General features: G+C 44.1%; 1 protein-coding gene across 10 annotated transcripts in view; it reads right to left on the bottom strand.

Annotated features, from left to right (window-relative positions):
* Positions 1–25,440, bottom strand: part of PPP3CB (protein phosphatase 3 catalytic subunit beta) — a 926,247-nt gene that overhangs the window by 221,271 nt on the left and 679,536 nt on the right. For all 10 annotated transcript variants that reach the window (XM_085603650.1, XM_085603649.1, XM_085603651.1 and 7 more), the window contains one exon: positions 10,683–10,808. In XM_085603650.1, coding sequence (XP_085459776.1) covers positions 10,683–10,808 — 126 coding nt within the window. The remainder of the gene's footprint in view (positions 1–10,682; positions 10,809–25,440) is intronic.

Consider the following 25,440-nt stretch of genomic DNA (forward strand, 5'->3'; position numbering starts at 1 on the left):
CGGGGTCAGCTCCGCGCTCTGCGCACTAATAAAGCAGAGCGGTCCCGGTTAGCCCTAAAACAAAGATATTTTGAGGGAGGAGACAAAGTGGGCAGATTGCTGGCGAAGCGCTTGAGGGCCCGTGCAGCAAAGGCCCACATAGCGAATATCCAAGCACCGGATGGGACCTGGGCCACCACGGAGCAAGCTAAATGCAAGGCCTTTAGGGCTTATTACGCTGCCCTTTATACGGCGGAAAGCCCCTCTCAAGCCCATATAGATGATATCTTAGCCCAGTGCCCCTGGACTCCAATCCACCCACACCATGCCAAACAATTAGAAGACCCTCTCATGGCGGAGGAACTGCTGGCAGCGTTGCAAGATCTCCCTCTCGGGAAGACGCCAGGCCAAGATGGCCTGCCACTGGTCTTTTACCATATGTTCCTACCACAACTCCAGCCACATCTTCTGCGGCTATATAATTCCTTCTCGGACATGGAGGGACCGTCGCCCTCCATGGGTATGGCTGAAGTAGCTCTTATCCCCAAACCGGGTAAAGACCCCATGTTGTGTGCATCATATCGCCCCATCGCTTTGCTGAACACGGATCTCAAAATTTACACCAAAATGCTTGCCAGACGCTTGGATCCCCACATGCCTGGCCTTGTGGAACCGGATCAAGTTGGCTTCATCTGCAACAGGCAAGGGGCGGACAATGTGCGTAGAATCGCGCATCTGGTGGGGAAAGCCCAGCACTGGAATATACCAGCCTGCCTTCTCTCGATTGACGCGGAGAAGGCATTTGATGGGGTGGACTGGGGCTTTCTCCACGCGGTGCTGCAAAAGGTCGGACTGGGCAGGAATATGATCTCTATGATCATGGCCCCTTATCTCTCCCCGCAAGCCCGGGTTCGGGTTAATGGACAACTTACAGACCCTTTCTCCATATATAGAGGTACACGGCAAGGCTGTCCCTTGTCACCCCTGTTGTTCGCCCTGGTGGTAGAGCCCCTAGCAGAGATGATCAGGCAGAATCCGGACATACATGGGATTTCTCTTGGTGGCAGGCAAAACAAGGTAGCGCTCTTCGCGGATTATCTCATCCTCACCATATCGCGTCCACATACATCCCTTCCGGCGCTTCACGTCCTGTTACAGTCTTTTGAGCAAGCTTCGGGCCTCAAAATTAATCATGGCAAATCTTGGGCTCTGAACCTCACGATCCCGACAGCAGAGGTACCAATCTTGAAAACGCTTGCTCCTTATCAATGGGCCACGGAGCATATCAGGTACCTAGGACTCCAATTGACTCCCACCTTGGACACATGGACCCAGGTTAATTGGCGAGAATGCAAAAGAACTGTTATGGAAGACTTACAGGGTTGGAAAAACCTAACGCTTTCCTGGTTGGGTAGGCGAAATGCCGTGAAAATGTCAATATTCCCTAAAATCTTATATTTATTTCAATGTCTCCCCACCCCCATTCCGCATCACCAAATACAGGGCCTCTATCGAGATCTCATTTGCTTCATCTGGGGCGGACGTAGGCCGCGATTTTCTCACAAGACCCTCATGGCGCCACGCGATAGAGGGGGACTAGCGTGCCCTAACCTCCTGGACTATTATTGGGCCTCGCATCTCCGCTTTGTGTCGGAGTGGATAGCCATTGTAGGCGAAAAGGTATGGTTCCATATGGACAGGACGGTAACTGGATGCTCCATCTGGGACCTTGCGTGGCACCATCGTACAGCGTGCTCACGCAGTGCATATATTGCAGTGCCTACTAAAACGGTTCTGGATATATGGGACAAGGTTGCAGTGCATAAGGGATTAACGACTTTCTCCTCCCCATACTCCTATTTTGGGTAATCCACTATTTCCTCCGGCCCTCCACCCACAAGCATTCGCCAATTGGCTACAGGGGGGATGCAGAGTGATTGGAGATTTGTATGAGGGGGAACACTTAAGACATTTGCCCGGTGTCGGGAGGACTTTTGTCTCCCGCTGAGCGCGAGGCTACAATATGCGCAGTTGCGACATTGGGTGTCCTCACCTGAGATGTAACAGGCCGCTGTCCGTCCATTCACCCCTTTTGAACAGCTGGTCCGTTCCTTCGATGAATCGAAGGGCCTTATCTCTCGCACATACTAATTCCTACAGCACCCTCCAATACTAATCCCACACTCATATCAGTGCCAATGGCAATCAACGTCCACCACGGAAATCACATCAACACAATGGCATCGCCTTTGGCGAGATATCCCTAGGGTCTATCGCAGCATCCCACAGAGGGAAAATGCATATAAATTCATGACGCAATGGTATTATACACCTACTCGACTGCACAAAATGTTCCCTGCCGTGTCCCCATTGTGTTGGAGGTGTTCGAATGCTTCCGGGGATTTCATGCACATCTAGTGGGCGTGTCCGCTCTTGACCCTGCTCTGGAAGGAAGTCCTTAGCCATATCAAGGAGGTACTGGGTTTTCCCCTGCCTGAATCTGCCACCACGATTCTCTTGGGCCGTAAGCCTACCAACCTGAAAGCACTTACCCGCAGCGATTGGACTATAGCACTTCATATGCTTGGGGCGGCTAAACAAACTATAGTGTTGTACTGGAAAAAAACGGAAAGCCCCCCCCCCCCCCCCCCCCAATAACTGCTTGGTACAGGCGCTTATGGCATGTGATAACTATGGAACTTTTTACAGCGCGACTGCAATCACGTGACGCTTCACTGCTGTTTGGCGACCCCTAATCCATTACCTCTGTAAAATAGAACATGCACGTTATCTACCCTCCAAGCTTAGAGCGTTATGACTTTTTGAAGATGCCATACTCCCGTCGGATCCCAATGGGCTCCTTGCGTAACCAGATCAGTCCTGGGAGACGTCCCCTACGGCAAGCTCCAAGATATGCACTCCTAACACCATGCGCTGTTGCGTACGTATTCCCGTCCGTCTGCCTAGCCGCTTTTGTTGCTGTACACTTCCTCTTTCTTTTCCCCTCTTCCCTTCTGGCCTTTCTCTGTCTAGTCTCTACTATCCGCTTTGGATGGGCCCCTTGCCCATGTTCTTATTGTTCTTGTTGTTGCACCGAAAAGGTCCAGACACTTCGCATAACACTCTACTACTGCCACATATGTTTTGTTACGCGGCCGGCCCACCAGGGGTTGTAGGCGACATGCTGTGTTTTAAACTGTCTTTTGATGCCTTCACATATTCTTAAGAGAGCCTTGGATGAAACGTGGCCGGCCCCAAATGGGTTGTAGGCTGAACGCTGTGTCAATGTGGACCTCTGTTCTACTTTGTTTGTAGAAAAAAAGAAAAAAACCCAGATCTTTTAAAAATAAAAAAATAAAAAATGTAATTGCTGTTTGCCTACATTTTGGCATAAACAATAGTTCATTTTGTGTGATTCTAGCAGGCGTTTGGGGACACCATATATGCTGCAGCACAAACGCAACCCCCCAAACAGAGAGCAACAACCAGGAAGAAGGCTCCAAGTGACAGAGCAGTAAAAACTAATTAATCGCAGCCTTGCGCAGACCAAGCAGCCCCAAGGCACAGGCTAATTGGAGGCAAGTCGGGAGGCATACCAGAATGAGACTCAGCCAGGACTGTGGCCATTATGTAAGCCACCTCCAACTTTCACATCTGAGAAGGAAGCAGGCTCCGACGAAGTCTAGAGCTCTCAAGCAGACTCCAACGATGTAAGCCCAATCGAAGGTGAGAGGGACAGGGTCAAACAACCCTAGCAAGGGAGTCATTGCTGAAGGCCGTGTCCTCCAAGAACCGAGTACACCAGAACTAAAAGAAGTTTCACCAACAACACGGATATAAAGGATTACTTCAGCCACCGGATAAGAGTAAACACACACGGAAGAACAGGAAACAGCATGCTATAGCCAATAGCAATGGAGGAAAAGTAAGTGTCAAGCACAGGAATCAATGAAAAGCAAGGGGGGTGGACAGCTCCTTTTAAGATATACATTAACAATAGATTTCACAAGCACAGTGCAACCACTGTGCAGGCGAAACCTAAAAATCTGGAAACCCAAAGGCTGAAGGGGGTTGATTTAAAACCCACTCTGTCTCCAAACTTCTCATGTAGTTTCTTCAAGAACTGATAACATGAACACTCGCAGCAGACAGCTCTTTAACCAAATCTAAAAAGGTCTGCATAATTTCCTGACAACGACACGGAGCAAGTAGAGATCTCCATACCGTATGTATTGTTAAAGGTTTCAGGACGTCCTTTTCCTTGGAATTTATTTTGTCACTGTTTCGAATAAATAGGTAACTAAAACGCAACTTTCGAGATCTTAACTTGACTTGCCTAGTTGATCTGCTAGGTGGTCTGGTCATTTTATTTTTAATTGCATTCTGATACTTGTAGTTTTGAGATTAGCCTGAAAGCATTCAAACAAGCACTCATTTTCTGCTTGTTATACATTTATACATTTATGCTTAAAGTGTCTCATAGAAATATCTCACATATGCATAGAGCTAAGTACCCAATGACTAAGGCAAAAAATATTTTTTTATTCTTTTTGCTTACGATCAAATTGGTAATAGCGTGCCTACTGTATATGGTCAAAAATATGAATTCTTGATTCAAACACAATTTTATTGAAACAGAAATACTAATTAGTGTAGTGATTTGAAAGGTATGTGCTGTAATCCACCTTGGTATGCCCTGCACCCCCCTCCTCCCTCCCCACCCTTGGTACGAGCCGGGCAGGAATGCATGAACATTCCACAGCTGACTCCAGCTGACTGGAACCTGTGAGGGTGTTAAGATGAAATAAAGAAGACTCCTGTTAACTTACCTGTATGCTTCTTCTTTGCACCACTGGCGACGCAAACCGTGTGGGGACGAAACACCATCACCCCCAACAAGTACTCCAGTTACATCCTGTACTTCATTAAATCTACTGAGTAAAGCAGTCACCCTACCTGACGACGTGGCCGGGTGTTATCCTGCTTTCATCTGCTACGACCGCTGAGACGAATTTGAAAGGAGTCAAGCCGACAGGTTACCTTCCGGGGAGGAGCAAAGGCTGTTGAGGTGAGATTCTTTTTGGGACGAACTCAGGAAGCCGGCGCTGGCGTGAGGAAGCTGGGAAACCTACATGAAGCGGGCGGTATGTGAGGCATCTTTTATATTCCTGTTACATCAGAGGAGTGTTTTTGGCCGTCGGTGTGGGTAATAATTCAAGCCGTCACAAGCGCGGAGGTCGGAGACTGAAAGAGGGCACCCGGACCCACAGTAAACAGGAGTGTTGAAGCGGGGAAGCGCAAAGGCACCCCGCCTGACTTCGAACCGGTGAACCTACCAAGTCGTCCTTTGGTGAAGGAGTTCGTCTGAGTGAAGCGGCGCCTCAGGTCGGAGGCCAGTTTTCTCCCTCTTTCCTTGGAGGTGCCGTGAAGCGGAGGAGACACTTCTTTGTCACCGCATTCAGGGCGAATCTAAGAGGCAGGATCGGAGCGAGTCCTGCAGGTGGAGCGGGGTCCCTCCCTGAGCGAGGCACGGCGTTAAGTTCTCCAGTCCAGCAGCCTTCCGCCTCAAGGCGTCAACGTTGACGGCAGTGAGACGTGCTAAGGGGGCGGTCTTCAGTGAAGAGATCGGGCTGATTAACCCTTTCCTCACCGCCAATCTTCAAAGCCTGTTCCGATTCTTTCGCTGACAGACACAGCTTAAAAAGTAAAGTTTGTTCCTTTTATGGTGTGGGCTTATGCTCTGTGGGCGGAAGCGGTTCTTGCTGTGTCCACGGTTGGCGCCTTCACGCTGGTCTCTTCAAATCACACTGACAAGCACAGCTGACACGGTCATTTGTTTATTTCTCATGCTTGTCACCTTCCTACACGCTGATAAGCACAGCTGACACGCTCTCTTGATATTGGGAACTATTTTTTACGCGTTCCATCCCTGCTTCATTTCCTTCCTCGTTCATCTTATCTAGCATCATTAGGATTGGCCTAGCTCCCGTAGTCGGACTGTCACTGCTGGACTTTAGAGCATATGGACACAGATATACCACTTAAACCTACTCCTTTTGTTCTCCTTTCAAGCCCTACTCCTTGTAAGCCCACTCTGTCATAATGGCCAGAACAAATATGTCACAACCACCCCCGTTCCTCAATGAAGTTGGAGAGCCACAACTACCATGGAAGCAATGGTTCGGGCTACTGGAGTCATATCTTATAGCAATTGTGGGGGGGGGGGAATTCTCTGCCCTCAGGAAACTACATACCCTTCTCCACAACCTAGGAATCGAAGGGCGGAAAACATATGACAATAATTCAGCAGAAGAAGGTGAGGATAGCGATGATGATGAGAATGTGTACCTAGCAGCAGTCAATAGACTTGAGAAACATTTTGGTAAAACGATTAACGTGGTATTGGAGAGGCATAAGTTCTTTTCAAGGGTACAGGGGAAGAATGAGAAGGTTAAAACATACATTGCGGCCCTTAAAGGGTTGGCTTACACGTGTGATTTTGATGCATTGCAAGATTCCCTAATTAGGGATCAGTTGGTAAGGTGCACCAACAACACAAAGATACAAGAAAGATTATTAGTCGCTAACCCCGACCTGAAACAAGCTATAGACATAGCGGTAGGAATTGAGCACACCGCGGATTGTATGGTAGCAATGAAAGGGGATGGAGACAAGAACGCAGAAGTAAATGCAATACGTAAACCAGATAAACCAGAGATCAGTAAGGAGAGCAGGAACAAAGGTCCCAGTGGGTTTCCTACAGGCACCAAACTCAAATGTTATAGATGCGGTAACCCTACTCATCTAGCTAATATTGCAGGGCGTCAGGCCAGATCGGTAACCTGTCATAGTGTGGAAGGAGAGGTCATTTGGCGAGGATGTGTAAGGATCACCAAAACAAACCTGTTTTGGCCATAGAACAAGATGCCGCTCAAGAAAACAAATTAGTTTTCCAACTAAAAGATGGCGAAAAGACTAACAGCTTTCCGTCTTGCACTATCACCCTAGATAAGAGAGAGCTGACGGTCTTTGCTGTTTTCGGCTCACCCTATACGTTAGTGGAGGAGGAGGCATTCACTAAGATGTTTCCTTCGTGGCAACAAGGTGCTCATCCTCCTGACATACATCCAGGGGGTTACAATGGGGACCCCATACCCTTGATAGGCATGACAACGATGAGCATCGAGTTCAAAGGGAGGAGTACAGTGGGCAAAATTTACATCCCACAGAAGTGATCCAATTTGTTGGGTTGGAAACACCAGAGGGAACTGGGCATAAAGTTAGACCCCAATAGCCCTGACCAAGTCCTTCTAGTTGACCAGTCCTTGGGGGGGGACAGAGGTCTGTAACGACTTCCCCAAAGTCTTTACGGACAAACTAGGCCTACTAAGGAACTATCAGCATTCTATTCAGGTTAAAGCCAATACTAAACCAGTGGCCCACAAGGTAAGGCCGGTACCTCACATGATGCAAACACCCCTCAGAGCAGAACTAGATAAACTCCTGTCACAAGAGGTCATTGAGCCCATTGAAAGCTTGCAGTGGTTGGCCCCCATTGTCCTCAAGACTAAGGCGTCCAGCAAAGAGATCAGGTTATGTGTGGACCTGAGGGACCTTAACAGTAACATATGGGTGGACAGGCACCCTCTGCCACGCATTCACAAAGTTCTCACCTTAATCAAAAATGCTAGCTGTTTCAGTGTATTAGACCTCTCGTCCGCCTACCACCAGGTGGAACTACACCCTGACTCCCGCCACTTGACCTCTTTCATAACACCGCTGGAGCATTTCAGTACAAGCGCATGCCCTTTGGGTTGGCATCAGCGGCCGCTGCCTTCCAAAGGATCATGCAACACGTGCTAAAGGACATTCGGTGTACCATGTGCTTCCAGGACGACATCCTCATTTATGGTTAAAAACCTGGAAGAACATAATACCATATTGAGAGAGGTACTTAGCAAACTGGAGGCGGCGGGTTTAACCGTAAAGAGAGACAAGTGCCACATTGGGGTAGGGTCTGTCGAGTACCTAGGCCACACCATTTCCCAAGATGGAATCAAACCCAAGGTTGACCTAGTTGAAGCAATTCAAGGGGCTGCTGCTCCATGTTGTGTTGAGGACTTGAAGTCATTCTTGGGGTTATCAGAATACTACGCAAAGTTTGTTAGGAATTATGCAATCATTGTGGAACCTTTGAGGGCTTTACTCAAAGCAAGGACCCCATTTGTGTGGAGCAATGAATGCCAAGCAGCGTTTTTCACAGTGAAGAAGAGCATTGCCTCAGCCCCGTTGTTGGGCAGATTTGACCCCACCAAGCCTACTGTCCTGTACACAGACACGAGTAACAAAGGGTTGGGTGCCAGCCTTACCCAGATGGTAAACGACCAGGAACAAGTGGTAGCGTTCGCTTCTCGCGCCCTCAAAGGAGCAGAAACCAATTACTCCGTTGTGGAAAAAGAGGCGCTGGCATGTGCTTGGGCCATTAAACACTTCCGCTTTTTTCTGTGGGGCATTCCCTTCACTGTGAAAACTGACCACAAACCCCTCATGTATGCGTTCACTACCAAAGTGTCTGAGAAGACCACACCCAGGATAGCGAGATGGATTTTGGGGCTGGAAGGGTACAACTATAATGTTAAGTACATGCCAGGTTCTAAAAATGTAGTGGCAGATTTCTTATCTCGCCCACCCATGGATGTTGATGACTGTCCACCTCATGTTGAAACTGATGATGTAATTTTGAAGTTATCTAGCCTTAAAAAAGATGAATGGGAAGAGTGTGTACGGAATGATGAAGAAATGAAGATCCTTAAAGACTGTATCATCAAGGGGTGGCCTAATGAGAGAGGCATAGTTGCCGCATCTTTGAGTGAGTTCTGGGATGTAAAACTGGAACTTAACATCCAAGAGGGGACGGTTTGCAGGGGAGAAAAATTTGTTCCACCCGTAGCACTGAGACAGAAAATTGTGGACCTAGCCCATGCTGGCCACCTGGGGCGCAGTCTGACATAAAATAAGACTGGACTACTGGTGGCCAGGGATGAATACTATGGCGGAGAGAACGGTGAGAGACTGTCTCGAATGTAGCCGTTCAGACAAGATCCAACAAACAAGAAAACCTCCCCTATCTCCTGTGACGGTGCCATATAAACCATGGTCCAAATTAGCCCTGGACATTATTGGTCCTCTCAACCTAAAGTCCTTGAAGGAACGGTTCGTATTAGTCATGGTGGACTACCACACCAGGTGGATTTTATACAAGTGTGTGCATCAGATTGGCACGAAAGAAATGATAACATTCCTTAGAGACGTTTTCTTTGAGGAGGGGATCCCAGATATCTTGGTGACCGATAATGGGGTACAATTCACCTCAGAGAATTTGTCTGAATTTCTCTCTGAAATGGGTATCACCCACCACAAGACAGCGTTATATTGTCCCAGGGCCAACGGGTTGGTAGAACGCATGAATCGCATGATAAAAGAATGCTTGCAGCGTGCTGAGATTTTTAGGCTTTTAGGCATTTCGGCAGAGGACACTTAGCAAGACACCCTTTGGGGCTATCGTACAGCCCGAACCTGGTCATGGGAGTGTCCCCCTTCAGCTCACTTAAAGGGAGGGTTCCTAAAACCGGACTCTCACCTCCATGAAAACGACAAAACACCTATGAGGTGAACCGTGATGAGATAAGGGAACGGGTTACCAGTCATCAAGCCAAGTAAAAGGTCGGGTATGATGCAAATAAACATGTAAAATCAAACAGGGTCAAAGAAGGGGATTGGGTCCGCATAGATCGTCCTAAACAACGTAGGAGGGAGGTCACAAGATTCTCAGAACCCATGAAGGCAGCCAAAGCGGGAAGAAATATAGTTACCTTAACTAATGGGCAAACCTGGAGCATTGACAGAATTGGCCCTCACAGGGAGGCGCCAACCCCCCCTGTCAACCCTCCCGTGGGAGGGAATGCTAACGCAACTCATAGGAGATCGTTAAGACCTACGTCTGCTCCGAGATGAGCAAGAGATTATTGCTTAACATAGCTTCTCCACTGTTAGTACTGCATTATATATGTATTGGAGTTATTGTCACTCTGCATTATCTCTGTTGCTTCCTTATAGCAGCCTTGTTCCTTGTTATCCTCCTCCCCTCCCCTCCCCTTTCCCTTCCCTATGTAAGGAGATGTGTTGTAATCCACCTTGGTACGCCCCGCACCCCCCTCCTTCCTCCCCGCCCTTGGTACGAGCCAGGCAGGAATGCATGTACATTCCACAGCCGACTGGAACCTGTGAGGGTGTTAAGATGAAATAAAGAAGACTCCTGTTAACTTACCTGTATGCTTCTTTGCAACAGTATGCTTTGTTGTCAGTACACCCAAGATGTGCTACTGCCACTTTTCTTCTCATCTCTGTTATTTATTTGCCCTGAAGATATTTACACTGCTACAAGTTTCCTGTCTCGCCGGGTATGTCGTACAAACCATATTTAATAATACACAAAGACCCCCAGAAAGAGACATTTGATAATAATCCACTGAAGTAGCAAGTGACATATAAAAACATAACACACTTTTAAGAAAAATAAGACATTTGCTGAGCATTTTTAATGCAAAAACAACAGTTGATGTACTGTATGCATTTTTTTTTAATGAGCGCACATTTAATTGCATTTAATTAACACTGCTTGTGATGAATGATAAAACTCTTACCTTTTTCTCCAACAAATGGCAAAGACCAAGTAAAAACATCCATGAAATTCGGTAACCAGTAAGGATGCGGAGAACAGTTAAACTGTCGAATATTCATCACATTATTTTCATACTTTAATACAGCAGCTGTAATATGAGTTTTGGAATCATTAAAAACATTTAAAACTTAAATCCGGTGAGTCAATGAGCTGCCCAATGGACTCTACTTTGATCAACAAAAATAGATGAACACAGTGCATAACAGTGAAAACATCTGTAAATAATTAAGCATTAATTAAAATTGTTAACTAAATAAGCAGTGGACATATACAACGGAAGGAGAAAAGATGAGTCATAAAACTTCCATCGTACCCTTTAATGACAATTTGTTTGTAAGATAACTTAGCACCCTAAGGAATGTAAAATAAACAATAAATACAGAAAGATACTGTGCAGACATACTCATTAAATTAGGGTGATACAATACGTGCTAGGCTAATCAGCTCAACAACAAATTAACTGAATTATTTAACACTCATCAGTACTACGAAGACGTAGACGAAAACAGAAGTTATAGAGGGTACAAATATCGGGCTAGAGTTAAAGTTTGGTTTGGCATTAATATAACTGTCGGTGTTCGCTTTACGACAGGATCAGGATTGGAGAAAATGCTAAGATTTAGGTCTAGTGACGGCAGTTTCTCCATAGGGAAATATGCCCCAACAAATTAATCACAGCAAACCTGCAATGTTTTTTTTCCAAACATAATTTTATTATTATTTAGGACAATTTGATGTACATGTGACAGCTTATAATTTTGCATTTAGTACTGATTATAACAGGATTGTATTATGCTTTACACCAAGTTTGCACGAAATATTTTACTTAATATTTCCTCCCTTTTCAAGTGTTATCATTGCACATATGATAACTATTGTTACCTCAGTGCTTCATCTCTATCCCTATAGTTCAGCAGTTTAGATATAATAGGTCGCGGAGGCAGTCCTGGAGGAGGCCTCGGTCCCAGGGAGCGATGTGCACACTCCACTATGGACATAGCAGAGAAGGTTTCTCGGCCCAGAAGCGATATCAATAGCTGCTCCACAAATACCTCCATGTTTCCTGTATTTGTGGTTTCTGGAAGGCCTGTAATATGAATATTGTTTCCCCTAGACCTTGCCTCAAATCCTCTGCCTTCTCTTGCAATACTCACAAGCCTCCCCATCTGTTTCTGTGCATTGACCGTTTCAGACTGAGCTTCTTTTACCTCCGTCACTCTCCTTTCCGCAATGTCTAGACGCTCAGCATGTTTGTCAAGTCGCTCAGTCATTCGATCCATGCAATAGGCTAGTGAGTCTATTTTACCATATATGGTGACCAGGGTTTTTTGCATCGCTGCTAGGATGTGTCATATATCGCCTGGGGCCTCCTCATCCGTTTCATTTGGCTTGTCAGGTATCTGGTCCGCCTCTGCTTTCCTCAGCCTTGACTTGCACTGCTCGAATTGCAGCTTGGGCTGTGTCTTGTCCACTTTGCCCATTTCGTCGCCCCTGCCCAGCGTCAGACGCAACTGCACTCCTTCGTTATCTGTCTCCCTTCCTGCCTTCAAGTGTTGTTGGGTCGTTTATTACTTCCTTTCGCCTCCCAAGGTTAACTCCAAGCTCTTTTTATGGTGTCCAGGCTGTCCGCCCAAGGCACGCAGGCGCCAGTGAGGCCGGCAATCCGCAGGGAAGGGAGGCTCCACTCACCAATCCTCTGACCCCCACCTGGGGGTAACACAGCTTTCTGGGACACAAGTGTGCGATCTTAATCTCTCGTTGTGGGGTGGGGGGAGCAGTAGAGGACCACTTTTTCATACCCCTTCTTACAGTATTAATAATACTTTCCCCCCACTTTCGCAGACGTTCTCCCACCGGCCTCACTACTGCCGTGCCCGTTCCGCACCTCACTACGCCTCCTTCAGTATTCAGTGCTTATTCTGCAGCGATGGTGCTGTAGGGCGCCTTGCAGTTACAATTTAAATGGCGGACAGGCCTTCGCGCTCAGCACCCACCAGCTCAACTCTCACTCGACTCACAGTAGGCAGCTCGGAGATTCTCCCGCTCCTCTTCTTAGATTGCTCCCTGTGCTCACGCTCCGCCGCCTCTTCCCGGAAGATATTGCCAGCAACAGGTCTACTCTGCTACGTAGGGTCTTCCCCACACCTCCACCGGATCCGGGCAGTGCTTTCGGCGTCTCTGGCGGCCTTGCGGTATCTCGCCCCAGAGCACCAGTCACCGCCCGGTGTCTGAGTCAGTGCTCAATGTCGCCAGGTCCCGAGGTCAGACCCACCATCAGTCCGCAGTGTTCAGGTGAGACTTTTGGATGTCCGTCCGCTACTAGGCTCTCCACCCTGCGTCGTTGCGTAGTAGGACCCCCGAGGCCACGGCAGGCATCGCTTTGCTACTCCGCTCTCTGTCCCTCTGATGCGCCGGTGGAGTCCCACAAGCGGATCTATCAACGGAGCCCCCTTTGCGCACTCCCAGGACACTGAGCAGGGGCGATTTTAACACACGGATGCCAGGATTCTTGTTGGATTTTAAGAAAGCTTAATGGTGTTCACTTACATTGCGCCCATCCTGAGCCCAGGCAAGCTCCACCCCCAGGGCCCCTCTACAGTTGTCTTAGGAGGGGAATCACTATTGTGTACCTGACCAAGGCAGGGAGTCGCCCTATTCACAAGGATTCCCCATACATGGTCTCCAAACGGTGAGCCAAGTTTGAGGCACATGCTGAATAAAACTCTGCCTGTAAACGGTGTGGGCCTGCGGTCTTGCCGTGGCCATGCTTTTGATCGCCATCTGAATTTCCTGGGCTGTAATGAGGGGGCCAGTGTCTCCCTGTCTTGCGGTACAGCACAATCAGAGGTAGCCGTGCCAGGAAATCTCTCGGTTCTACTTGCCGGACATGAGGGAGAGCCCCATATAGGGTCTGGTAATAATTCTAGGAAGAGGTTGTTAATGCTCTCTGGGTGATGGATCGATTGGTTCGTGTTTGTACGCATATGAGTGATTGGAGACCTCCGAGTCTCTGGTTTAATCAACCAGGCTAGTAGGCAGTCAGGTCTCTCTTCCTCTTCATGAGCTCTAGTTCGGTATCCCTTATAGTCATAACACCGCAATCTTTAGAGAGCCTGATAATACAATGCCTGTGTTTCCTTCAGTTGCACTTGTTGCGAAGGACCCTGACTTTGTGTGTTATCCAACTCATGTAGTTTGTCCTCAAATGTCTTTATTTCTTGATTAATTTCCTGTTGGGCCCCAATAGACTGCTCCAAGCAAACCCTCTTGTCACTACTTTAAATGTCTCCCACTTCACTAAAACCGTTGAGGCTGTGTGTGTGCATTGATAGCAAAGTATGCATCTATGGCGCAGAGTAGGGATTCCCTAAAACAGGTGCCCTCCAGCATCAGTGCGTTAGGGTTTCATAATGGAACCAGGGGGCGTCGTCCCACGGGTTGGAAGGTTGGTTTCAGATCATCAGTGAATTGATCATGCAACAAGTTAAAAGTAAGTAAGACGTTTATTCCTCATGAGCAGAGACATTTCACGTTCATTCTCTGTTAACGGTCCTCAGAACTCATCTAAAGATTCCAACTGTCATTCTCCAGGAACAGAATGTACCAACTAACTGGGTGATGGGGTGAAGAAAAGGATGTAGGGAGATTATCATTATAACTTGTGATAGAACAGTTTACAAAGGTGGATGCAGGGAGAGGTGTAATATGAAGAAAATCATTATTAATAGAAAGATTATAAATCAAAACACAACCATTTGATGAAACTGAGACATTGTATAAGGAAGTGCTAACATGGTCTGAACAATATTTTGGTTGTTTTGGACTGTGTGAACCACGTTTTGACAAAGACATTTTTGGGAAAACGCCTCTACAGGGCTAACGTCTCCACTTATTGGCAACTGAAAGGTTCTAATCTAGTAGGTGTATTTGCAAAGTCAAGGCATTGAGTGTCTTTTAATATGTGCACTGTTTTCTCATCCGGGCCACTGTCACCCTACTGCCACTACCATTGCCGACCTATTTAGTAATTCATGACCTGCAGACGAAATCTCCCATGATTGAAAGATGTGCACAGTGTAATATGCTGTTTATTATATGCTTCCGCTGGGGTTATCTATTAATCAGTGTTGCTAAGGCCCATATGTACCAATGGATTTTGCATTTCCTAATGGTCTGAATCGCTATTTCGGGATATTAGGAAATACAAAATCAGATTTTCCTAGGTATGAAATGAATTTGTGGTGGTGCAAAATGCACTTTCTACCTTGTAGAAATAGCATTTTGCGATTCGCAAAATAAGAAATCAAAAATAGGGATTTTCTTTTTGCGAATCGGAAACTGCATGTACATAGCATTTCCTAATTGTGACTAGTCGCAAAAAGGGCATTTAGGAAATGCTATTACCAATATTATTGTTGATGTTCTTAGGATCTTGATGTTGCACACAACCCATCTGCACAGGGACATCTCGGCGTGCGAGCGGCAGGTAGATGTAGTAGAAGAAGCATTAGAACAACCAGATTTTAAGGTTTTCTTTAAAGCCAGACAGACTGGTGCATGCATGGATGAACAGAAGTTTGTTCCAGTGGTACGGGCCAAGGTAAGAAAAGGCTCGGCCACCATGTTTAGCTGTGCGGATACGCCGGGGACATAAAAGAAATTGATTGCTAGATCGTAAATTCCTGTTCAAAAGGTATAGAGCAAGTCTCTCCTGAAGGTATTTTGGGCCAGAGCCTGACAAGGATTTATAAGTCAGTCAGAGCAGTTTAAACAATGGTCTCTTACGAATGGGGAGCCAATGTAGGGCTCTAGGCGTGGGGGCTGACGGGCTCCTTCAAGGCAGGTTTTTTACCATACGGGCAGCGGCATTTAAGACAACCTGCAATTTCTACAGAAGGGATTCGTTAGAAGTGAGGATTACGGTATTGCTATAATCCAGGCGGCTGATGATTAAAGCCCAGGTGAGTGTCTTCCGGGAGCTCAACGGAAGCCCCAGAAAGATTTTCTTCAGGAGGCGTATCGTACTAAAACAGGTACCGCAGACTGAGGTAATCTGGTCTCTCAGACAGTTGGTTGTCTTAAATTATGCCCAGGTTCCTGGCAGTTCTACTAGGCAATGGGCGGGACCAAGTTTTACCGGTCACCAATCCTCTATCCAATAGAGCTTAGCTTTACCAAACAGAAGGATCTCTGTCTTGCCCCCATTTAGTTGAAGACAGTTAAGGGACATCTAGATGGAAATCTCTCTCATGCAGGCAACAAATTGCTGATTGACATTTTCATTGTGTTGCCCAAATGAGATAACCAACTGAGTGTGGTCTGCATGAGAAAACGTCTCATAGATGTTGAAGAGCTTAGGACTCAAGGAGGATCCCTGAGTAGTGTGTGTGTATGTAATACACACACACACAAGGTTTGAGGACTGAAGCCCTCCGACAGGCCCGACCCGAGAGGCTGGACCGCTCCATCATCATTGGCTTTTGGAATGGTTGAATGAATATGTATATATATATATATATATATTCACTGAAAAAAACATAGGTTTCACACATGTTATAGTTAGCTGGATATTTCACTCGTACAAAACCATTGAAATTCCCCCGTTATAGTTAGTTCAGCTAACTATAACTCGCGCGACCGCAATCCACTGCTGATGACGTCACATATTACATCACTCATGACATGGTCAGTGACATCACTCATGACATCACTGATGACATCATCCTTGTGTAAGAGTGGCAGACCTCCTCTTATCCTAATATAAACTTTGATACACATATTGAAAAATACAAACTAAAGTTTTGAAAACTATAGCGATACTAATACCAGTTAGAACAACCTATTCAGTAATTCCAAAATCTACATACGCATCCACTCATTCATCAACACTTCTATATAGTCACTCATACATGTACTGAGTCATCATATGTACTCATACACCTATACATCCTGTTACACACCTACACTCATACATAGAGTTACTCACACACATACTCACACATGCAAATAAACATCCATTTACTTGCATATACAGCTATATACACACACCACTACACTTACTTCTACAGAAACGTACACATACTTACTCTCTTAAACAATCACTTATAGAAACACATACTTATTTATACAGGAACTCTTCCAATCTCTCACTCTCATATATCCTCACTTATATACATCAATACTCACATATACTAGTTTAAAACATATGGACTTACTCATAAAGACACTATTGAGACAGTCATTCACTCTCTTACTCACCCATACACACACTCATCCACTCATACTGTCCTGCTCACATACTGTCTTCGAAACACATACAAACAGTGAGTCACTCATTCATGCATCTATACGCTAAGTAACATCCCCCACTGAACCATACAGACACTCATACTGATACTCTAAAAACAAACTAACAAACCCATATACACACACATGTAGCTACTCACCAACCCATGCAGCCACTTATACACAAAGTGAGACACTGATACAGATATTTAAATATTTAAACATTACTCACTAATACTTGTATTCACTAAGATACTGTTAATAAGTCAGTTATACAATTAATTTTACAAAAAAAAACATCCATTTAGACACTTATTTACCCATTTATTCTTCCATTAACCTTTAGATATACATATATAAAAAATATTTATTTTTCAGAAAGACACATATTCACTGGATGATGTCATTTGAGATGTCATCAGTGATGTCATTTGAGATGTCATCAGTGATGTCATGAGTGATGTCACTGACCATGTCATGAGTGATGTAATATGTGACGTCATCAGCAGTGGATTGCGGTCGCGCGAGTTATAGTTAGCTGAACTAACTATAACGGGGGAATTTCAATGGTTTTGTACGAGTGAAATGTCCAGCTAACTATAACGTGTGTGACCTATGGTTTTTTCAGTGAATTTGCAAGGTTTTTTTAAATGCTAATTCCTAACTATAACGTGTGTGAAACCTATGGTTTTTTCAGTGAATTTGCAAGGTTTTTTAAATGCTAATTCCTAACTATAACGTGTGTGAAACCTATGATTTTTTTATTTTTAGTGAATTTGCAAGGTTTTTTAAATGCTAATTTCTAACTATAATGTGTGTGAAACCTATGGTTTTTTTAGTGAATTTGTAAGGTTTTTTAAATGCTAATGTATGTATGTATTATTATACATTTTATATATTTATTTTACAATAAACTACCTATGTATATAGTTATAGATTGACTTTATCCTGTAATATGGAATGGCTCAGCTCTTTTTTTTTGAATTTGGATAAAGTTTAACAGCATAGTTAATATCTTCTATAAACTTATAAACAGTTTAAAATGTTTTTTTTTTTTCTAAGGGTTTTTCACGGTGCGTGCACTGTGCGCGCACCGGCAATTTTTTTTATTACACGAAATGTTTTTTTTTTGATTTACGAGGTCCTTTAGGGACCCCCTGAGAAGGTATAGGGTGTCAGGGACTCTCTACCCTGCCCCCTTTTCACATTCTCCACTTGTGTTTTTAGCTCTCTTCTGCCTCTAAAACTCAAAATGGCGGCTGGGGGGTGCGCGCACCATGCGCCTACCCCGCGATTTTTTGAAAAAAAATAAAATGTTTTTTTCACCCTTCGGGGTCCTTCAGGGACCCCCTGACAAAGGCTAGGGGGTCAGGAACTCTCTACCCTGCCCCCTTTTCACGTTCTCCACCTTTCTTTTTCACTGTCACACACAAAATGGCGTCCGACACTTCCTGATTTCGACCGATTGGAATGTTGACTGACATCTAACCACCAATCAGAATTACGCTTGCGGACATTTGGTGCGCGCCCCGTGCGAGCACCGTGCGCGCACGGTGCGCGCAAATAGATATTTATGTACTTTTAACTGCAATTTTCTCAGGAACTACTGAACAGATTGACACCATATATGCAAAAGGCACATGCCTGACCTGAGGACTACCTCTTTGCCAAATTTCAAGTAATTCTGTTCAGCCGTTCGGGCTGTACCTTCGACTAAAGGTCCTATGGAAAAATGCATGGGGAAAACGCTTTTTGGGACCCCCCTTTTTTTTCAGCCCCCGCTTGACGAATCACCCCGAGACTTTCAGGGTAGGAGCTGAGCGGAGCGCCCCATTAGTTTTGAAAATTTCACGAAGATAAGTGAACCAGTAGATTATATATATATATATATATATTATCTACTGGCGGTCGCCAGTAGATAGTTATAGTTAAGATCTATTTTCCATAGGAAATCCGCAACATTCTATTTGGAATAACGTTAGCGCCGGTTGACGAATCCTCGCGAAATTTTCCAAACTTTTGGCCAGCTCCGCTCCGCTCCTACCCTGAAAGTTTTGCGGTGACCCGTCAAGCGGGGGCCGAGAAAAAAGGGGGGTCCCAAAACGCGTTTTCCCCATGCAATTTCCCATAGGATCTGTTGTCGCAGCTACAGCCCGAACCGCTGAACGGAATGACACCAAATTTGGCAAAGAGGTAGTGCTCAGTTCGGACTCGTGCCTTTTACATATATGGTGTGAATCTGTTCAGTAGTTCCTGAGAAAATTAGGGTAAAAAAGTTAGTGATATCTATGGCCGCGGAGGATCCGCGGACCGTACCCGCACCGTAAGCGCACCCTCCCCGAACCGAGCGCGCACACTCCCCGAATCGAGCGCGCACCTTCCCGATCGCGCGCTGAATGCTAATTGGCTGTCGAGTGTCTCTCTACATTCGAAACCAGGAACTGTTGGCGGCCATTGTCTGCCTCGGTAGAAGCGAGGCTGAAGATGCAAGGGGAATAAGTGTGTAAAACATATAAAGGGGGCAGAGTGGAAATACTTTGACCCTCTAGAGGTGCTTAGGGGGTCCCAGAAGGACCCCCTGGGGCCCCCTTTTTAAAAAACAAAAAACACGGGAAAATGCGCGCACGGTGCGCGCATCCTATCGCGTTGGATGCACGGATTCTCTCACGGTGGGTGCGCGGATCCACGGCAACATTTTTTGAAAAACGACAAGAAATCATTGGTTGCATGACAACTTTCTACACTGAAAGGTAGGGTGTATTTTTCTGTTTTTTAAAGGTATGATTGTTATTGGTTAACAAAAACAGATTGTAAGGAACATTATATATGATAAGCTGATATGTTGAAAAGTCAAGCACACTTCCTGTCTTATGTAGGAACATTGTGTGCTGAACTTGTGACCTGTGAGCTTAGTGCAGTGTTCCATGACCTGTTTCTATGGTAACAGGCAGAAGGCAGATTGGGGGGAAGGGTTGAAATGCATTTCAGTTGGAAAGGGTTGAAATGTTTAACCATGTGTGTTTGCTTTTGAGTTTATGTGCGAAGGATTGTGATTTGAAGTTTACATGTATATGTGTGGAAAATTAAAGGGAAACTTTTTCATTCTTTGCTTTTGCTGAGAGGTGCACAGTGCAGAGATTCTGTAAAAGAAAATATGGTGAGTGATTGATATACTTCTTAATCTACAAAAGAACTTGAAAGATGAGGTATTTTTTAGTGAGGGGATGTATGTAGACTATTTTGATTTTAATCAGACTAATGTATTTTTCCTGCTAAAGTGTAGGGAGTACTTTTTTTCTCTACAATGTGTGTGCATGTAGAAACCATTCTGTGATAAGCATTTGTGTTTTTCATGTGTTTGTAAACAGATAACTGTGCAGTTTTTATATTTTGGTAGAATTAGAAACCAGTCATTGTTTATGAATTTGTGAGATGAGTTATGTTATGTTTCTATACTAAAATGTAGTACTACTTCTAGATGAAGAAATGTGTTTTGGTATAGTGCAAGGGATAGTGTTGTTTGTCTAGAATCACACAGTGAGTGTGTGCATTTGGGAACCACTGTGAGAGAAGCATTTGGTAACATCGTGTATTTGCTGACAGATATCTGTTTTAACTTGTCATGTTGTGAAGTTTTAGTAGCATTAGAAGACAGTTATGGCTTATGATTTGATTAAATGAGTCAGGCTTTGACAGAAAAGTGCAGTCCTGAAATATGTAGATTGTATGCAGTTCCCTTACCAGTTGCACTGTAGTGTAGGTTATGCGTTGATTAAATGAGTCATGCTTTGACACTGATGTGCTATACTTAAATATGTAGATTGTGTTCAGTACCATTAACTCTTCTAGACTAGTGAATGAGTTTTGGTAGACTCCTAGGATAGTGTTGATTGTCTAAAATCACACTGTGAGTCTGTGTGCATTTGGGTAAGGATTGTGAGAGAAGCATTTGGTAATATCGTGTATTTGCTGACAGATAACTGTTTTAAAACCGGTCATGTTGTCAAGTTTTAGTAGCATTAAAAGCCAGTCTTTGTTTATGCTTTGATTAAATGAGTCAGGCTTTGACACAAAAGTGCAGTCCTGAAATATGTAGATTGTGTGCAGTTCCCTTACCACTTGCACTGAAGTGAATGAGTCTTGGTAAACTCATAGGGATAGTGGTGCTTGTCTAGAATCACACTGAGTTAGTGTGTATTTGGGATCAGTGTGAGAGAATCATTTGGTAACATCATGTATTTGCTGACAGATAACTGTTTTAAAATCTGTCATGTTGTGAAGTTGTAGTAGCATTAGAATCCAGTCTTTGCTTATATGTTGATTAAATGAGTCATGCCTTGACACTGATGTGCTGTACTTATATATGTAGATTGTGTGCAGTCCCCTTACCCCTTCCACAGTAGTGAATGAGTTTTGGTAAAGTCCTAGGATAGTGTTGATTGTCTAAAATCACACTGTGAGTCTGTGTGCATTTGGGTAAGGATTGTGAGAGAAGCATTTGGCAACATTGTGTATTTACTGACAGATAACTGTTTTAACACCTGTCATGTTGTCAAGTTTTAGTAGCATTAGAAGCCAGTCTTTGCTTATGCGTTGATTAAATTAGTCAGGCATTGACATTAAAGTGTAGTCGTGAAATATGTAGATTGTGTGCAGTTCCTTTACCACTTCCACTGTAGTGAATTAGTTTTGGTAAACTCCTAGGGATAGTGTTGTTTATCTAGAATCACTGTGAGTCTGTGTGCATTTGGGAACCACTGTGAGAGAAGTGTTTGGTAACATCTTGTATTTGCTGACAGATAAATGTTGTAAAACATGTCATGTTGTCAAGTTTTAGTAGCATTAGAAGACAGTTATGGCTTATGCTTTCATTATATGAGTCAGGCATTGACAGTAAATTGCAGTTGTGAAATATGTAGATTGTGTGCAGTTCCCTAGGCACTCTCCTTGCTGTACTCTAATCATTCAGTCAGTACCCAAGTAGTCATGCAGTGAGCCAGGCCTTAGCACATGGACTGCTTTAAATGCCTATGCAGTATGGATGCAGTCCTCTAATCACCTACACAGTTGCGTTTCACACCTTCAATTCCCTAGTTAGTATTCATATTCTTCTAGCAAACACCCTGTCACTCACCCAGCGTGTCTCCTTATAGTACTGTAATCATTTAGTCAGTTAGCATGTAGTCTTTTAGTGAGGTAGGCTTTAGGGCATGAACTGCTTCAAAGTAGTATGCACTATGCATGTAGTGTTTTAACGATCGTCACACTTGTGGTTCAGGGCTATAGTTTCTTAGTCAGTTTTTATATAAAAGGTGTTTGTAATGGAATAGTATAAATTTGAAAGTTATTAATATACATTTATTTGTGTTTCTTTTTTACAGATACAGAACAGGAGTGTTTCTCATCTGTTTGCACTCTTCTCGTGCAAGATTGTTTGGATGAAGGGTCCTTAGGTGTTTCATCATACTTGCTGTGCCGCACGAGTATTTTTTGTTAGGATCCCCTCGTAACAGAACTCTTTGGCAAATCTTGCGAATGAAGAAGGTGGCATTGGTCTTTGTTTGCCCCTTGGAAAAAGTTAAAAATTTCTTCACCACTGAAGAAAAACGTTGTGGGCGTGGTGCCTTCTGCAAAAAAAATTCCTCAGATTCGGTAAATATTTCAAAGCGGCAACATTTACAGTTTTTGTAAGTTAAACTTATAAAATTTTGTTAGCTGTATACATTTTATATATCTGTGATTTGTTTCTTGTGGTATTTTGTTGAGAATACCATGTTGTTGTTTTTTTAACAATCTTTTTTATTTTCCAGGTCTGTCGTCGACATCCGTGGTTCCCACAGGAGTGTTCTGCCTTGTTGTTTTGTATTATTGTTGTTACATTTTGTTTATTAGTTTATTGTTTATATTTATGTTAATAAAAAAATAAAGTTTGAAAACAGTTTATCATTTATATATTTATTATTATAAAAAATAAAGTTTGGAAAAAAAATTAATAATGTTTTTGGTTGTTCTCTTAACTGCTGTGTGACTCTTTCTTGTTCTTATTACTGTTATTTGATGGAGTCCACCATGGTGTTAAATTTTGGGGCACTTATCGCTGGAATACTAGTGATATCTGCAGTTTGCACCAACTTCTGAATAGTGTGTTAGATTTATCTCAACTTTACTTCCGTTAAAGTGCTGATAATGAAATGGAGAGTAGCCGTTCCCATGCAAAAAGACATGAGGTGCACCTTTGCGATTTATTCTAAATACTAAAATCCTGTATTGTATTGCACTGAGGTATTGGCTGCACTTACAGTGTACACACAAAATCTATTAAGAAATCTCATTGTATTTATATTGATTGGGAATAGTGCGTCAGGTGCTGGATCTTGACGAGATACACTGCTCAGTTCGTATATTGTTGTGCACACAAAAAAAAATCACATCACAACTTTCACACCAATTGCAATGCGAAACAAATTCCGGCGATAAGACACGTTAGCACCAGGGATTTTACACCTGCTTTCTGCTGGCGTTAAGCAGGACAACTACCTGCACCATGAAAAGGAACACAGCCAAGAGCCACACCAGAACACCCACAGGTGGCATAGAGTCAATGAGCATGATATAGGGATACCCATGAGGGCCAGAAGACTCATCTCAACAACTCCAGGACCGCCAATGCCCCCCAAACCCACATCTTAGTAAGTGTGTCCCTGTGGTCATTGTCTTAGCATGATAGGCACGAGCCCTGCAACATCAGTGTGCTGTCACCTCAGCGTTGGCAGTGAGCCTGGATGTGTAGCTACATACGCATCCTCCTGCATGCACAACTGGCGTGTGCTGGTCTGTTGATCACAGGTCAGTGCAGGGGTGTGTCTATCCGGCAAGGGGAACGGGGTGTCTCGGACATGTCCGTGTACAGGAAGTGCGGTAAGTGTGTCTCTGTGTTCTGGTGTGGCCTGTTACAAGAGCCGCAGCAGTCAATGTTGTAAAGTGGCATGCACCACCTCCAAACGGCACTGTGATGTTGTTGTTGGATTGTAGCAGGACATGCGCAAATAGGCATTACAATGGCGTGCCATACGAGTGCACGAGATACAACAGCTCACCGTACAAAAGTGTGGGGGCTCGTGGGAGGGAGGAGCAGCCGTTTGGCAACATAACACACAGTGAACTCGACCATGTACCACATGCTGGGCATCTCATCCATGATGACCACGGTCACAGACATCCCACAACACCAACGACTGGCCTTTGTACACATCCTGTATGAATGCAGCGTGGTTTTCACTTCTATGCTCGTTCAGTGGTGTGATGTTGGCAGGTTGTGTGACTTGTGCTCCTTGTTGGTGTGTTTCATTTTGGCCATTGTTAGTCTATATGTGTGTTGTACTTAATTGTGCATGTGTGCCATTCTGCCCATCTCCCCCCCTCCCCGCTTCTTCCTCTTCCTAGTGCTGTTGTGTCTATAATTTTGTTGCTGCACACATAAATACATGTAAAGAATAAATTAGAATAGTTCCTTGATTCTTTTAGGTTTCAAAACTTCTCTATTGGTTTCTTTTTAATTTTCCATATGAACCGTTTTTTTAAATATTCAACAACACATAGAAGTCAGAAGTGCAACCTATTCTATCAACACACTTTCTAGAACATTCTACAATACGTGCAGGTTAAAAGTTCATCAATTTTTTTAAACTTTACGATACTTTTTTGTAAAGATTTTCGTGAACATTTAACGACACATGCAGGTTAAAAGTTGACGATTGTTTTAAGTTCGAACAGTGCCTTCCAAATGCAAGTAGCAGGTGTAGTTGAGCTGAGCAAATTTTATCCTATGATATCTACTCCACGTTGAAACTGCTTTTTCTTAACCAATCACAAAGATGCTTTTCCACAAAACTAATGTGCACCCTACTTTTAAAAAAGAATGCTTTTCATGATATCTTCAGAGATAAGTTATAGATAGGAATTAGCATTTAAAAAACCTTTGAAATTCACTGAAAAAACCATAGGTTTCATGCACGTTATAGCTAGGAATTGGCATTTAAAAAACCTTTGAAATTCACTGAAAAAAACAAAGGTTTCAGGGGCGTTATAGTTAGGAATTGGCATTTAAAAAAACCTTAGAAATTCACTGAAAAAAACATTGGTTTCAGGGGTGTTATAGTTAGCTGGACATTTCCCTCGTACAAAACCCAAGAAATTCCCCTGTTATAGTTAGTTCAGCTAACTATAACTCGTGCCCCCGCAATGCACTGCTGATGACGTCACATATTACATCACTCATGACATGGTCAGTGACATCACTGATGACATCTCAAATGACATCACGGATGACATCACTGATGACGTCATCCACGTGATAAATTAGTGCATCTTCTCACACCCTAATATAACCTTTGATACACCGACTCGAAATTTCAGACGGCCATTTTGACAACCAT

This window comes from Triturus cristatus, chromosome 1_2, assembly GCF_964204655.1.
Source record: "Triturus cristatus chromosome 1_2, aTriCri1.1, whole genome shotgun sequence".
Classification (NCBI taxonomy): domain Eukaryota; kingdom Metazoa; phylum Chordata; class Amphibia; order Caudata; family Salamandridae; genus Triturus; species Triturus cristatus.